The sequence below is a fragment of the Lipotes vexillifer genome, unplaced genomic scaffold (genome assembly GCF_000442215.2).
Source record: "Lipotes vexillifer unplaced genomic scaffold, Lipotes_vexillifer_v1.1 scaffold515, whole genome shotgun sequence".
In the NCBI taxonomy this organism is placed as follows: Eukaryota; Metazoa; Chordata; class Mammalia; order Artiodactyla; family Lipotidae; genus Lipotes; species Lipotes vexillifer.
Window position 1 is genome coordinate 2,035,109 of NW_006772017.1, and position 15,092 is coordinate 2,050,200.

A 15,092-nucleotide genomic window follows, 5' to 3' on the forward strand; every position below is an offset into this window, starting at 1 on the left:
ATTTCCTCTTCGATTTCTTCAGTGATCACTTCGTTATTAAGTAGTGTATTGTTTAGCCTCCATGTGTTTTTATTTTTTACAGTTCTTTTCCTATAAGTGATAGCTAGTCTCATAGCATTGTGGTTGGAAAAGATACTTGATACAATTTCAATTTTCTTAAATTTACCAAGGCTTGATTTGTGACCCAAGATATGATCTATCCTGGAGAATGTTCCATGAGCACTTGAGAACAATGTGTATTCTGTTGTTTTTGGATGGAATGTCCTATAAATATCAATTAAGTCCATCTTGTTTAATGCATCATTTAAAGCTTGTGTTTCCTTATTTATTTTCATTTTGGATGATCTGTCCATTGGTGAAAGTGGGGTGTTAAAGTCCCCTACTATGAATGTGTTACTGTCAATTTCCCCTTTTATGGCTGTTAGTATTTGCCATATGTATTGAGGTGCTCCTGTGTTGGGTGCATAAATATTTACAATTGTTATATCTTCTTCCTGGATCGATCCCTTGATCATTATGTAGTGTTCTTCTTTGTCTCTTCTCATTGTCTTTATTTTAAAGTCTATTTTGTTTGATATGAGAATTGCTGCTCCAGCTTTCTTTTGGTTTCCATTTGCATGGAATATGTTTTTCCATCCCCTTACTTTCAGTCTGTATGTGTCTCTAGGTCTGAAGTGGGTCTCTTGTAGACAGCATATATATGGGTCTTGTTTTTGTATCCATTCAGCCAATCTGTGTCTTTTGGTGGGAGCATTTAGTCCATTTACATTTAAGGTAATTATCGATATGTATGTTCCTATTCCCATTTTCTAAATTGTTTTGGGTTCGTTATTATAGGACTTTTCCTTCTCTTGTGTTTTTGTCTAGAGAAGTTCCTTTAGCATTTGTTGTAAAGCTGGTTTGGTGGTGCTGAACTCTCTCAGCTTTTGCTTGTCTGTAAAGGTTTTAATTTCTCCATCAAATCTGAATGAGATCCTTGCTGGGTAGAGTAATCTTGGTTGCAGGTTTTTCTCCTTCATCACTTTCAGTATGTCCTGCCACTCCCTTCTGGCTTGTAGAGTTTCTGCTGAGAGATCAGCTGTTAACCTTATGGGGATTCCCTTGGAGTTTCTGTTGAAAGATCAGCTGTTAACCTTATGGGGATTCCCTTGTGTGTTATTTGCTGTTTTTCCCTTGCTGCTTTTAATATATTTTCTTTGTATTTATTTTTGACAGCTTGATTAATATGTGTCTTGGCGTATTTCTCCTTGGATTTTTCCTGTATGGGGCTCTCTGTGCTTCCTGGACTTGATTAACTATTTCCTTTCCCATATTAGGGAAGTTTTCAACTATAATCTCTTCAAATATTTTCTCAGTCCCTTTCTTTTTCTCTTCTTCTGGAACCCCTATAATTCGAATGTTGGTGCATTTAATGTTGTCCCAGAAGTCTCTGAGACTGTCGTCCGTTCTTTTCATTCTTTTTTCTTTATTCTGTTCTGCAGTAGTTATTTCCACTATTTTATCTTCCAGGCCCCTTATCTGCTCTTCTGCCTCAGTTATTCTTCTATTGATCCCATCTAGAGTATTTTTCATTTCATTTATTGTGTTGTTCATCGTTGCTTGTTTCCTCTTTAGTTCTTCTAGGTCCTTGTTAAATGTTTCTTGCATTTTGTCTATTCTATTTCCAAGATTTTGGATCATCTTTAGTATCATTATTCTGAATTCTTTTTCGGGTAGACTGCCTATTTCCTCTTCATTTGTTAGGTCTGGTGGGTTTTGATCTTGCTCCTTCATCTGCTGTGTCTTTTTCTGTCTTCTCATTTTGCTTATCTTACTGTGTTTGGGGTCTCCTTTTTGCAGGCTGCAGGTTCGTAGTTCCTGTTGTTTTTGGTGTCTGTCCCCAGTGGCTAAGGTTGGTTCAGTGGGTTGTGTAGGCTTGCTGGTGGAGGGGACTAGTGCCTGTGTTCTGGTGGATGAGGCTGGATCTTGTCTTTCTGGTGGGCAGGTCCACGTCTGGTGGGGTGTTTTGGGTGTCTGTGGACTTATTATGATTTTAGGCAGCCTTTCTGCTAATGGGTGGGGTTGTGTTCCTGTCTTGCTAGTTGTTTGGCATAGGGTGTCAAGCACTGTAGCTTGCTGGTCGTTGAGTGAAGCTGGATGCTGGTGTTGAGATGGAGATCTCTGGCAGATTTTCGCCATTTGATATTATGTGGAGCTGGGAGGTCTCTTGTGGACCAGTGTCCTGAAGTTGGCTCTCCCACCTCAGAGGCACAGCACTGACTCCTGGCTGCAGCACCAAGAGCCTTTCATCCACACGGCTCAGAAGAAAAGGGAGAAAAAGTAGAAAGAAAGAATTAGTAGTAGAAGAAGAAAGAAAGAAAGAGAGAGAGAGAGAGAGAGAGAGGGAGGGAGTGAGGGAGGAAGGAAGGAAGGAGGGAAGGAAGGAAAAAAAGAAAGAAAGTAAAATAAAGTAAAATATAATAAAGTTATTAAAATAAAAATAATTATTAAGAAAAAAATTTTTTAAAAAAACCGACGGATAGAACCCTAGGACAAATGGTGGGAGCAAAGCTATACAGACAAAATCTCACACAGAAGCATACACATACACACTCACAAAAAGAGGAAAAGGGGAAAAAAATCATAAATCTTGCTCTCAAATTCCACCTCCTCAATTTGGGATGATTCGTTGTCTTTTCATGTATTCCACAGGTGCAGGGTACATCAAATTGATTGTGGAGCTTTAATCCGCTGCTTCTGAGGCTGCTGGGAGAGATTTCCCTTTCTCTTCTTTGTTCTCACAGCTCCCAGGGTCTCAGCTTTGGATTTGGCCCCACCTCTGCATGTAGGTCGCCGGAGGGCGTCTGTTCTTCTCTCTGGACGAGGTTAAAGGAGCCGCTGATGCAGGGGCTCTGGCGCACTCAGGCCAGGGGAAGGGAGAGGCACGGAGTGTGGGGCGTGTCTGCGGCGGTAGAGGCCGGCGTGACGTTGCAGCGCCCTGCGTTCTCTGGGGAAGTTGTCCCTGGATCCTGGGACCCTGGCAGTGGCGGACTGCACAGGCTCCCCGGAAGGGGGGTGTGGATAGTGACCTGTGCTTGCACACAGGCTTCTTGGTGGTGGCAGCAGCAGCCTTAGCGTCTCATGCCCATCTCTAGGGTCCGCGCTTTTAGCTGCAGCTCGCGCCCGTCTGTGGAGCTCCTTTAAACAGCACTCTTAATCCCCTCTCCTCGTGCGCCAGGAAACAAAGAGGGAAGAAAAAGTCTCTTGCTTCTTCGACAGGTCCAGACTTTTACCCGGACTCCCTCCTGGCTAGCCGTGGTGCACTAACCCCCTGCAGGCTGTGTTCACGCCGCCAACCCCAGTCCTCTCCCTGCACTCGGACCGAAGCCCGAGCCTCCTATAATATGTTTTTAAAGAATATTTAATGTCATGGGAAGATAGTCATATTAAAAATCTTAAATAGGATATAAAGCTGTATATAGGAAATTTCCAGTTACGGTGATACATACTAGGTCATTTGGACCAACCTTTTTGTAGAGGAAAACACAAAAAACTGGACAGAAATTTAAAAAGAAGGGGAGGGAGGGAGGAAGAAAGGAAGAAAAGAAAGTACACAAAGGCATTGTAGAGTTAACAAGGTGATGTAAAACCACCAATTCAAAAATCTGTGTGCAGACCTAAATCCAAAGAAGTTGACCTCTAGAGAGGTTAGTTTCAGGTCCCTTCCTTCTTAGGGCATTTCTGATTCCAGAAGAGTCAGTTGAGAGGCTAAATAATACTTTTGAAAGCCATGTTTATGGGGCTAAGGAAATTAGAGTTCAGGGCCTGCCAAGAGTAAGAACTCTGGTATATCTTCGATGCTCTGAATGCTTTGTAATGGTGAACAAGAAGAAAAACAACCCAGATTACAGCTCTGCTCTAGGTTATCAGAGTAATAATCCAGAAAATTTTAGTCCCCAAAATTGGATTTAAGTGATCCTGGATGGCTAATGTTCCCAAGGACCTCAAATTATTTCTATAAACATTTCTTCTACTTAGTGAGAAACTTTCAGTCAAAGATAAACAGGCAGAAGGAGATAAAGCACTATGAAAAGAAATAGCATACGTAACAGACTATATAAACACTCTCGTAGGGCTTCCCTGGTGGCGCAGTGGTTGAGAGTCTGGCTGCCGATGCAGGGGACACGGGTTCATGCCCCAGTCCGGGAAGATCCCACATGCCACGGAGCGGCGGGGCCTGTGGGCCATGGCCGCTGAGCTCGTGTGTCCGGAGCCTGTGGTCCGCAACGGGAGAGGCCGCAACAGTGAGAGGCCCGCGTACTGCAAAAAAGAAAAAAACACTCTCATAAGTTATCTCCAGCTAGGTACTGGCTCTAGAAGAGAGAGACTTTAAAATAATTTTGCTTGCTAAAATCAAGGAGACAGAAGATAGGAACAAAATTTTCAGTAGAGCATTAGGAACCATAAAATGGCAGAGCAGATTTGAGAAAGAACCAAATAAAAATTGTAGAACTAAAATACAGTAAGTGAAATTTAGAACTGAATGGTGGATCTAATAGCAGATTAGAAGAGATAATTAGTGAACTAGGAGCTGAAACTGTCCAGATCAATGAAGAGACAAAGCAATAGTAAATTTAGAAAAGAGAGTAAGAGGCAGAAGTTAGAGTGAGGTCAAATTTATGTGTGATTGGAGTTCCAAAAGGAAAAGAGAAAGAATAGGACAGAAACAATATTTGAAGAGAGAATGTCTGGGAATTTTTAAAAATTGATTTAGAAAAAATCAGACCACAGATTCAAGAAGATAAAACCAAAGTAGGAAAAATAAAAAGAAATAATAAGACAAGAATAAAATCCTAAAATCTGCTGCGGCGGGGGAAGGGTATGTTCAAATGGACAACAATTAAAGTAACAGTGGACTTCTCAACTGAAAATACTGAATCTGGAAGAAAATGGATATAATTAAGGCAGTAAAAGAAAATAACTACCAATCTAGAGTCCAATGCCTGGGGGAAATATCCTTCAGAAATAAAGGTGAAGTGAAGACATTTTAAGACTGACAAAATCTGAGATAGTTTGTTACTAGGAGATACATTCTAAGGAAACACCGAAGGACATTATTCAGACAGAAGGAAAGGTGTCTTAGATGGAAGGTCAGAGATGCAGGAAGGAATGAAGAACAACGAAGATGGTAAATATATGGGTAAATCTAAATGAATATTGTATAAAATGGCAATAATAATGTTTTATGTGTTTAAATATATATAAAGGATTAAAATTAATGAGAAGAGAAGCTCATAAATTAGGAACTGGTAAATATAGTTTAAGTGTTCTAAGATCTTTGCTCTATGTTGGAAATGGGTAAAGTACCGGTCAATACTGGATTTTAATGGGCAATAATTTAGTAGGTTTTTCAAGGAACTGGAAAAGTGATTTTAAAATTTATATGAAAAGGAAAGGTCCAAGAGTAGCCAAGCTATTCTGAAGAAGAATAAGGTGAGGCCTTACTGTATTACATATTGATGCTATCAAAATTAACATGATAGGGCTTCTCTGGTGGCACAGTGGTTGAGAGTCCGCCTGCCAATGCAGGGGACGCGGGTTTGTGCCCCGGTCTGGGAAGATCCCACATGCCACAGAGCGACTGGGCCTGTGAGCCATGGCCGTTGAGCCTGCGCGTCCGGAGCCTGTGCTCCGCAACGGGAGAGGCCACAACAGTAAGAGGCCCACATACTGCAAAAAAAAAATTTTTTAAATAAAAATTAACATGATATTTGTATGGATAGACACCAGAATAAAGGAATAGGATATAGTCAGACACACTTATGTGGGAACTCAATATAAAACAAGGATGCCACTGCAGAACATTGGGGAAAAGTCAGACTTCAGTAAACAGTTTTGGGAAAATTGGTTATCTGTGCGAGAAAAAAAACAGAAAGAAATTGATCCCTACCTCACACCATACACAAAAATCAATTCCAGATAGATTAAAGACTTAAATGTAAACTTTGGAATTTTTAGGAGCAAATACAGAACAATATCCTTATGACCTTGGAGTTAAGGGAGATTTTTTAGGCAAGATACAAAAAGTAACAAAGCAGTAGAAAAATGGGCAAAGTTATGAAGAGGCATTTTACAGGATAAAAGGAATCACAAATGGTCATACATTTATAGAAAACTTGATCAATCTCATTCGTAACCAGGGAAATGCCAATTAAAACACAAGATAACTATCTATTCACCTATTCACATCTTATCTTATAAAATAACCTAGAAATTCCTATTCTAGCTAAATATTGTAGATCAGTGACTTTTAACCATTTTTAAAATGTTTTTATTGAAGTATAATTTACATCTAGTGAAATGCACAGCCCTTAAATGTACAGTTCAGTGATTATTGATAAATGAATATGCTCATGTAATCCATATTCCTACCAAATAACAGAACATTTTTTTAATAAATTCATTTATTTATTTATTATTGGCTACGTTGGATCTTCATTGCTGTGTACGGGTATTCTCTAGTTGCGGCGAGCAGGGGCCACTTTTCATTGCAGTGTGCGGGCTTCTCATTGTGGTGGCCTCTCCCATTAACGGAGCATGGGCTCCAGGCACGCAGGCTTCAGTAGTTGTGGCATGTGGGCTTAGTTGTGGCTCACAGGCTCTAGAGTGCAGGCTCAGTAGTTGTGGCGCATGGGCCCAGTTGCTCCATGGCATATGGGATCTTCCTGGACCAGGGCTTGAACCTGTGTACCCTGCATTGGCAGGCAGATTCCCGACCACTGTGCCACCAGGGAAGTCCAACAGAACATTTTTATCACCCCAGAAATTTTCTTATATCTCTGCCAAGTTATTCCCTGTTCTATACCCACCTCCCAACAACACAACTACTATTCTGATTTATTTTACTTCAGATTAAGTTTGCCTGTCCTAGAACTTCATATAAATTGGATCACAGAAAATGTACTTTTTTGTGTCTGGTTCTTTGGTTTAACATAAAGTTTTTTAGATTAATCCATGTTGCTGTATGTATCACTAGTTCATTCCTTTTATTGCTGTATAGAATTTCACTATATAGATATGCCACAAGTTGATTATCCATTTTTCTGTTGATGGACATTTGGCTTGTTTGGAGATATTATGAATAAAGTTTGGAGATATTATGAATAAAGCTGCTATGGACAGTTTGGAGATATTATGAGTAAAGCTGCTATGGACATTCTTGTACAAATTATTTTGTGACCATATGGTGTTGTTTTTTTTTTTGCGGTACGCGGGCCTCTCACTGCCGTGGCCTCTCCCGCTGCGGAGCGCAGGCTCAGTGGCCATGGCTCACGGGCCCAGCCGCTCCGTGGCATGTGGGATCTTCCCGGCCCAGGGCACGAACCCGTGTCCCCTGCATCGGCAGGCGGACTCTCAACCACTGCACCACCAGGGAAGCCCATGACCATATGTTTTCATTTCTCTTGGATAAATATCTAGTAGTAGAATTGCTGATCCGCAGCGTCGGTGTATGTTTATAAGAAACTGTGAAACTGTTTTCCAAAATATTTTCTTCTAAAAGCTTTTTGTTTTCATTTTTTTCCTGTGATCCATCTGGAATTAATTTTTATATGGTGAGAGGAAATATTCAAGATTAAATTTTTTCCATGTGGATGCCCAGTTGTTCCAGCACCATTTGTTAAAAGATTTCTTTTCTCCCGTTGAATTCACTGGGCACCTTTGTCAACAATCAGTTGGCAAAGATAGATAAAGTCTGTTTCTGGGACTCTGTATTATCTTTTGGTCTATTCTTACACTAATACCATGTAGCTTTATAGTTAAGTCTTGAAATCAAGTAGTGTGAATCTTCCAGCTTTGTTCTTTTTGTGGTTATTATAGATCCTTTGCACTTCTATATAAATTTTATAACCAGTGTAACATTTTCTAAAAAATAAGTCTGCTGAAATTTTGATTGGGATCTTGTTAAATCTCTAGATCATTTGGGGAAAAATTGATAACTCAAAAATATTGAATCTTCCAATCCATGAACGTAGTATATTTCTCTATTATTTCAGTCTTCTTTACTTTCTCTTCATAGTGGTTTGTAGTTTTTATGAGAGGTCTTGCACATCTTTTGTTAAATTTATCTCTAAGAACTTTGTATTCTTAATGTTATTATGAGCAATATTGGACTTTTTTTTCATTTTTCTATTACTAGCATATAAAAATGTAATTGATTTTTATGTGACTTTGTATCCTGCAGCCTTGCTAAATTTATTCTAGTAGTTTTCATATTTTCAGAGGATTTTCTTTATACACAATCATGTCATCTGTGAATAAAGACAGCTTTATTTCTCCTTTTCCAAATTTTTTGGCTTTTATTTCTTTTTCACACTTTATTGCTCTGCCTATTACAGCTAGTATAGTGTTACTTAGGAATAGTAAGGACTGACATCTTTGTTTTGTTTCTGATCTTTGGGAGATAGATGCCAGTCTTTCACTAGGATATTACCTCTAGGTTTTTCATAGTTGTCCCTTATCAAGGTGGGGAAATTGCTTTCTATTCTTAGTTTGCTAAAAGCTTTTATTGTGAATGGGTATCAAATTTTGTGAATTGCTTTTTCTACATCTAGTGAAAGGGTCATATGATTTTTCTCACTCATTCTGTTAACATGGTAAGTTATACTGTTTGATTTTCAAATGTTAACCAACATTGCATTCCTGGTATAGACCCCAATCAATCTTAAAATAGTATTCTTTTTTTACATTGCTTGATTCAGTTTGCTAATATTTTGCTTAACTATTTTTGTGACTTTGTCCATGAAGGATCTTGGTTTGTAATTTTCTTATAATGTCTGGTTTTGGTGTTATGGTTTTGTTAGCCTCATAAAATTAGTTGGGAAGATTCCTTCTTCTATTTTCTGGAAGACCTTGTATAAGAGTAGTATTATTTCCTCCATAAATGTTTGATAGAATTCAAATTTGATAGATGCTATCTGGGACTGGAGTTTTCTTTAAATGTAAAGTGTTTTTGAATAATGAATTCAATTTATTTGTAACAGAGTTTGGGCTACTCAGATTTTCGTTTCTTCTCGTGTCTTTAGAGAAGTCCCTCTTTCATTCCTGATATTACTAAGTTGTATTTTTGCTCTTTTTAAAATTATCACTCTACCTATCACTTTATCAACTTTATTGACTTTTTCCAAAAAAATTTTTTTTAAAAGTTTTATGTTCTATTTCATTGATTTCCACTTCATTTTTATTATTTCCTTCCTTCTATTTATGTAGGGTTTAATTTGCTATTTTTTCCCTACCTTTGTATGTTAGAAATTTAGATTATTGATTTTAAAACTTTTATTATTTCTTTTTAAATGTAACTATCAAGTTCCCTGTAAACATTGCTTTACTTTCATCCCACAGATTTTGATATTTTATATTTTCATTATCTTTCAGCTAAAAATATTTTTTAAGTTCTCTAGTGGTTTCTTCTTATATTCTATTGACTTCTCTTCTTGTACTTTTTCCCTTCTCCTTCTCCTTTTTAGCACCTGCTCTACAGGTTAAAATATGTGTTCTTAACGTACCACAGTCTGCCATGAATTAGTATTAAAACATTCACATGTAATATTAGATCCTTACCACAGTATGCTTCCACTTATCTCCCTTTGTGCTACAGTTTTCATACATTTTATTTCTACATATATTATATAACTCACAATACATTGTTTCTGTTTCTGCTTTAAAATGATCAGTTTTCCTTTAAAGAAAATTAAGAAACAAGGAGACATTTATCCACATTTTTACCATTCCCAGTGCTTTTTATTTCTTTATGTAGAATCAATTTTTCATCTAGTGTCATTTCCTTTAGTCTGAAGTACTTCTTTTAAAAGTATGCTGGGAATTCTCTTAGCATGTATTTGTCTGGAAAAGGCTTTATTTCACCATCATTGGGTGAAGGATAGTTTCACTGGATATAGAATTCTAGTTGATGCTTTTTTTCTTTTAGCACATTAAAGCTGTTCTCTCAATTGTCCTCTGGATTTCATAGTTTCTAATGAGAATTGTTATCTTCATTCCTCTGTGCATAATGTGTTATTTCTCAGGCTGCTTTTTTTCCCTTTTATCACTGGTTTTCCACCATTTGATAATGTGCCCAAATGGGGTTTTCCTTGTATTTATTCTGCTTGGGTTATTTTTTGTTTGTTTGTTTTAGATTCTTGAATATGTCAGTTAATATTTTTCATCAAAATTGGAACATTTTTAGCCATTATCCTTCAAATAATTATCCTTGTCTGACTTCTCTCTCCTCTCGTTCTGTAACTCCAATTGAATGTTAGACCACAGGTCACCAAGACTTTGTTTATTGGTTGTTTCAGTTTTTTGTTTTTTAATAGACTATTTTTTTAGAGCAGTTTTAAGTTAATAAAAGATCGTTCTCTGTATGTTTTATTCCTCTGATAGTTACTTTTCTATGTTATAGTTAGAGAGGGGGTAAATCAGTGACTGGTTTGGTCACCTTGTGAATACCACCTTTATTTATTTAATTTCACTGATGATGTTTTCCATAGTAGAAATACTATATAAAGATACATAGAAGATTTTGTTCCATTGATCTAATATCTTTTTTTACACATTATATTTGTTTTTTAAAAGTATTTTATTTTCTAGTTTTTAGGTGCTCATAAGCACCTAAAGTATGTACATGTATGTGCGTGTTTCTTATGACAGATTTATATTGTGCTTTGAATTCTCAGAAATTGTATTACTCTTGAGCCATTAGCATCACTTGCCAAACTTAGGTTTTGTTTTTTTCCTTTCCAGGCCCAGCTTCAAAGGGAAAAAGAACAGGATCATATGAAGCTGCAAGCAAAACTTGAAAAGCTTGATGTCTTAGAAAAAGAATGTTTTAAACTTACAACAACTCAGAAAACTGCTGAGGTAAGCTTCTACTTGTTTCTTTGAAGTGGTGATGCCAGGAATAAATCTTTAGTATTAAGCATAATTACACTGTATGTGAATATGCAGTAAAATTAGATTTGTAAAACTTCATTAACAACTTTTAGTAATCCAGATATGAATTCCTGCCTATAGAGATGAAAATTTAATGTATTCTATCACAGCATGAATGAGCTTGCCTTTTGATGTGAAATTGTAGTTTTGGTTTCTTCTGCAATTACTTAACTTTCATTTGTTAAGTAATTTACCTAAAGGATATTGAAAAGATTGCCTTTCACCACTTACAATTAAGTTAAGCCTGTTCTAGATCCTGTCCTGAAATGCCCTCTCCTTTTCCACCCAAATCCTATCCATTTCATAGGACTTTCTCCCAGTTCTGCTTCCTCTGTGAAGCCTTCCTTGAGTTTTCCAACACTCAGGAAGCTCACCCTTTGAAATAGTACTGTCTTCCTATTCTAAATTACACCATGGATATAAGATGAAATACTTATGTGTATAAGGTTATACAGTATATACATGGTCTGAGTCAAATCATATCATTTCATGTATATTACTGTTGTTTCCCTAAGTGCAGCATAAATAGATGTTTGTTGTAATTTGTCCATATTTTGAATGAAACATTGAGACCCAAGACTATAATTGTTTGACCTTCTAGACCTTTAAAACCTCCCAAGTTTTCATTATTATGATTTTGTTGATGAAAGTTAAAAGAGCCTATGCGTATACATTCTTTGCTTTTCCTTTGTTCTTCTTGTATATAATAGCAGGTAAAGAAGCATAGGAAGAAAGCCAAGAAAAATTTAGCATCTTTTGCCATTCCTTTTTCTTACTTTCTGCTTTAATTTACCAAACTAACAAGAATCAATACCCTAAGGACTCTGTTTGGAAAAGGAATATAAGATATTTGGCTCTAGTTTTTGTATAATAATCCCAGATTTTTTATTCTTTTGCAGGGCAAGATTAAACATTTAGAGGAAAAACTAAAGGAAGAAGAACATCAGCGTAAGCTGTTTCAAGACAAAGCTTCTCAGGTAAATAGAGCACTGTATCATCTATCACATTAAAATCATGTACATTTTATTGTACTTTATTAAACTGAAGCCTGTATTCTAGACTCTAATTTCTGCTTCCTAGCTTGTTATTTTTTTGTCTTGTTTTGCTATAATACTGAAGTTCTCAATAAGTCAGCCAGTATATTTATATACTTGGATGTATTGCCAAGAGATCTTTTGGTCTTTTGAAATTCTGACAAACATATATATATTCTCAGTTGAAAGAATTCCTGCTATAGATTGTTTTCAGTTTGAGATATACAAAATAATTCTCTCAAAAACAGAAAATGATTGTAATTACCGGTAGACCTGGTAACTTTTTCACACAGAAAATAGTATTTGAGGTTTTCTTTTCTTCCTTAAAAAACATTTTGTCTTTATAAATTGAGATCTGATCCTCATTATAATGTTTTTGAAGAAGAAGAAACTTGTTAAAAATCAATTTAATACATTTTTTTCAATATTGTAGCTTCAAACTGGACTTGAAATCAGTAGAATTTTGATGTCTTCAGTATCAAATCCAAAGCGCTCCAAGGAAAAGAAGAAATCTTCAAAGGTATGCACTTTATTCTTATCTTGCTAATACTTATTTCTTGCTAATACTTATTTCTTCACCCTTTTAATATTTATACCTATCCATTTCCAAAAAATATGTGAAAAGATTTATAATACAAGACAATGCTTTGAAATGGGCATAAAAACATGAGTCAAGTAATGATGGTTTGGGGTGTGAGGACAGAAAATTCCATAAAACCTAGGTTAAAGAAAGTAACAGCAGTTGAGTGCAAAACCTAGCTCTGAGTTTGCTTAACAACCAAAGCAAAAAGGAGCATATAATGGGCAGTACATCTCTCTTTGTGAAATAACAATAAGCCTTCCAGTTTTTCTAGAAAGACAAACATTTTCCTAGTACTAAACTGTTAGAGAAATGTACTTTGGATACTTTACGAAAGAGGCAGTAAACAACACAATAGATACTAACAAACACAATAGATCCTGGAAGCAGTTTTATATAATATATGCACAATAAAAAGACAAAGATACAGTATTAAATTATATTGTATTATAAATTATAGTCATTTCTCTAGGTAAATTATTTATTTTTTTTCTGTGCTCATAGTCTTTGGATTTGCCTAAAAATAAAGATTGGGGAAGTACTTTATAGATTTACCAATAATATTTTGTTTAGATGAGTTGATGTTTGGTGTTTATTATATTAAACTTTCTTATTTATAATGGTAAGAAGGAAAATGTTAATTCCATTTAATCTTATAATTCTGAAATTATAGTTTTGATGACCATCATTACTGTTTATTCAATATGCATGTAGTGTTTGTGTGTGTTCTTTGTTGTGGGAACCAAGCATGCTATTTGCAAGTTCTGGCCACTGCCATAGGCTCACCCTATGGATACGATAATGGAGGAAACGTTATACTTAACTTTAGCTAGTCACTTATTTCATAAATAAGAGTTACTATTTAATAGTTTGGCTGCATTTTTCACAGATTTTTTCTTTCAAAGAATTTGCAAAATACAGTAATGAAAAACATTTTCCCAGTGCAATTTATGTTGATTTTTTAGCTTATTTCCTTCCTCAAGTATGTTTTTTTCCTTGTCTCTACAGTAAGATTAGAAGCTGCAAAGCCAAATAGAAAATCACTATAAGTAATTTGCAAGTGGAAAAATTATTGACTTAATTTTGTATTTGTGTTTTATGGCATCCTTTGATGAGTTAGTGGGAAAAAAATTTTAATAAGGTACAGGGAGAAACAAGGTAAAAGAAATGAAGGAAAGAAAAGGTAGCTGCTAGAAGAAAAGAAAAAGTAATTAACAGCAAAATCACTTTAAAAAAGTAGTTAGTTCAAGTCCCAAGTTCATAGGATCTGCCTGTAATAATGCCTCCCTTTAAAGATGGCAGGGACACTAAATTGCTTGCTAAAGGTAGGATCTGATTTTTGAGACCTCTATGAGAGTCCTGCTTGTCTCACTGACACTCCATATCCTGAATGTAGTTCATTCAATTCATACATCTTGATTTACATAGACTAGTACCTTTAGGTAGTAAAAAGATAAATAACACAGGAATTTACAGAGAGGCAGATAAATATACAAATATAAGACAGAGTATAATAAAATCTTAATGGAGGTATAAACAAAGTATTGTGGTGCTGTATAGATAAAGAATATGTGAAAGGTCATGCAAGAAGCAGCATTAAAGGCAGCCTTGGAAAGTTAGTAAGTATTGATAGAGATGAGGAGAAGTGTTTTACAGTCTGAGAATATAGTTGGTTTTTCCACGAAACCATAAGTAATTGTCCAGTACTGGGTGTGAGATGGTGTCATATGAGACTGAAATTGAAAATATAGCTTGAGGTGAGATTATGACTGATCTTCAGTGCCATGTTAAGAATTTGAGCTTTTATTCTGTAAGTCATTGGGAACCATTGAAGGCTTGTAGGCAGATGATTAGAGCTATACTTCTAGATGGTAAGTGACAACAGTATAAGGTGAGCTTGGAAGTAAAGAATCAGGCTGTTTGAATGTGGTAAGCAAGATGATGGAAGCCTTTCCTGTGACATTTTCATTATTCTCTTAAAAGGTTAGACTGTAATCAATCAGATCTCATCCAATATAGTAACTAAAAGAATTAAATTTCTTTTACTCTTAATTATAACTGCTTGAAATAGCCTTAGACCAGACCATTGTTTTCCATTACTTGAAATTACCATTCCTAAAGTACAGAGGTTGAATGATTGTCCAGGGTCACCAAGCAACTCTGAGTGAATAAGAACTGACTCACAAACTTGTGATTTCTCTACCTCTAAGCCATTTTATTTCTTTAGTTTTCAGGAAAAAAATTGAATGTTTATAATAGTTAAGATATCTAAATTTTCATTTAGAGTTGGGAATATTTTGTTTTCATTATGGAATATGCTCAGTTTATTGATGATTCTATTGCTGCATTGTTAACTAGAGTGACCAATTCACCCCAGTTTGCCTGTGACTTTCCTGGTTTTAGTACTGAAAATCCTGTATCATGGGCAAATTGAGACAATTGGTCACCCTAGTTCAATCCTTCCTACAAAAATAGTGAAATCATTTACTTTTAAGAATGTAGTTCAGCAG

The 15,092-nt window shown here is 35.9% G+C and overlaps 1 protein-coding gene across 1 annotated transcript in view; it reads left to right on the forward strand.

Annotated features, from left to right (window-relative positions):
- Positions 1-15,092, forward strand: part of CEP57L1 (centrosomal protein 57 like 1) — a 27,561-nt gene that overhangs the window by 6,190 nt on the left and 6,279 nt on the right. Inside the window, exons 4-6 of the mRNA XM_007447276.1 lie at positions 10,780-10,896; positions 11,868-11,945; positions 12,436-12,522. Of these exons, the coding sequence (XP_007447338.1) occupies positions 10,780-10,896; positions 11,868-11,945; positions 12,436-12,522 (282 nt within the window). The remainder of the gene's footprint in view (positions 1-10,779; positions 10,897-11,867; positions 11,946-12,435; positions 12,523-15,092) is intronic.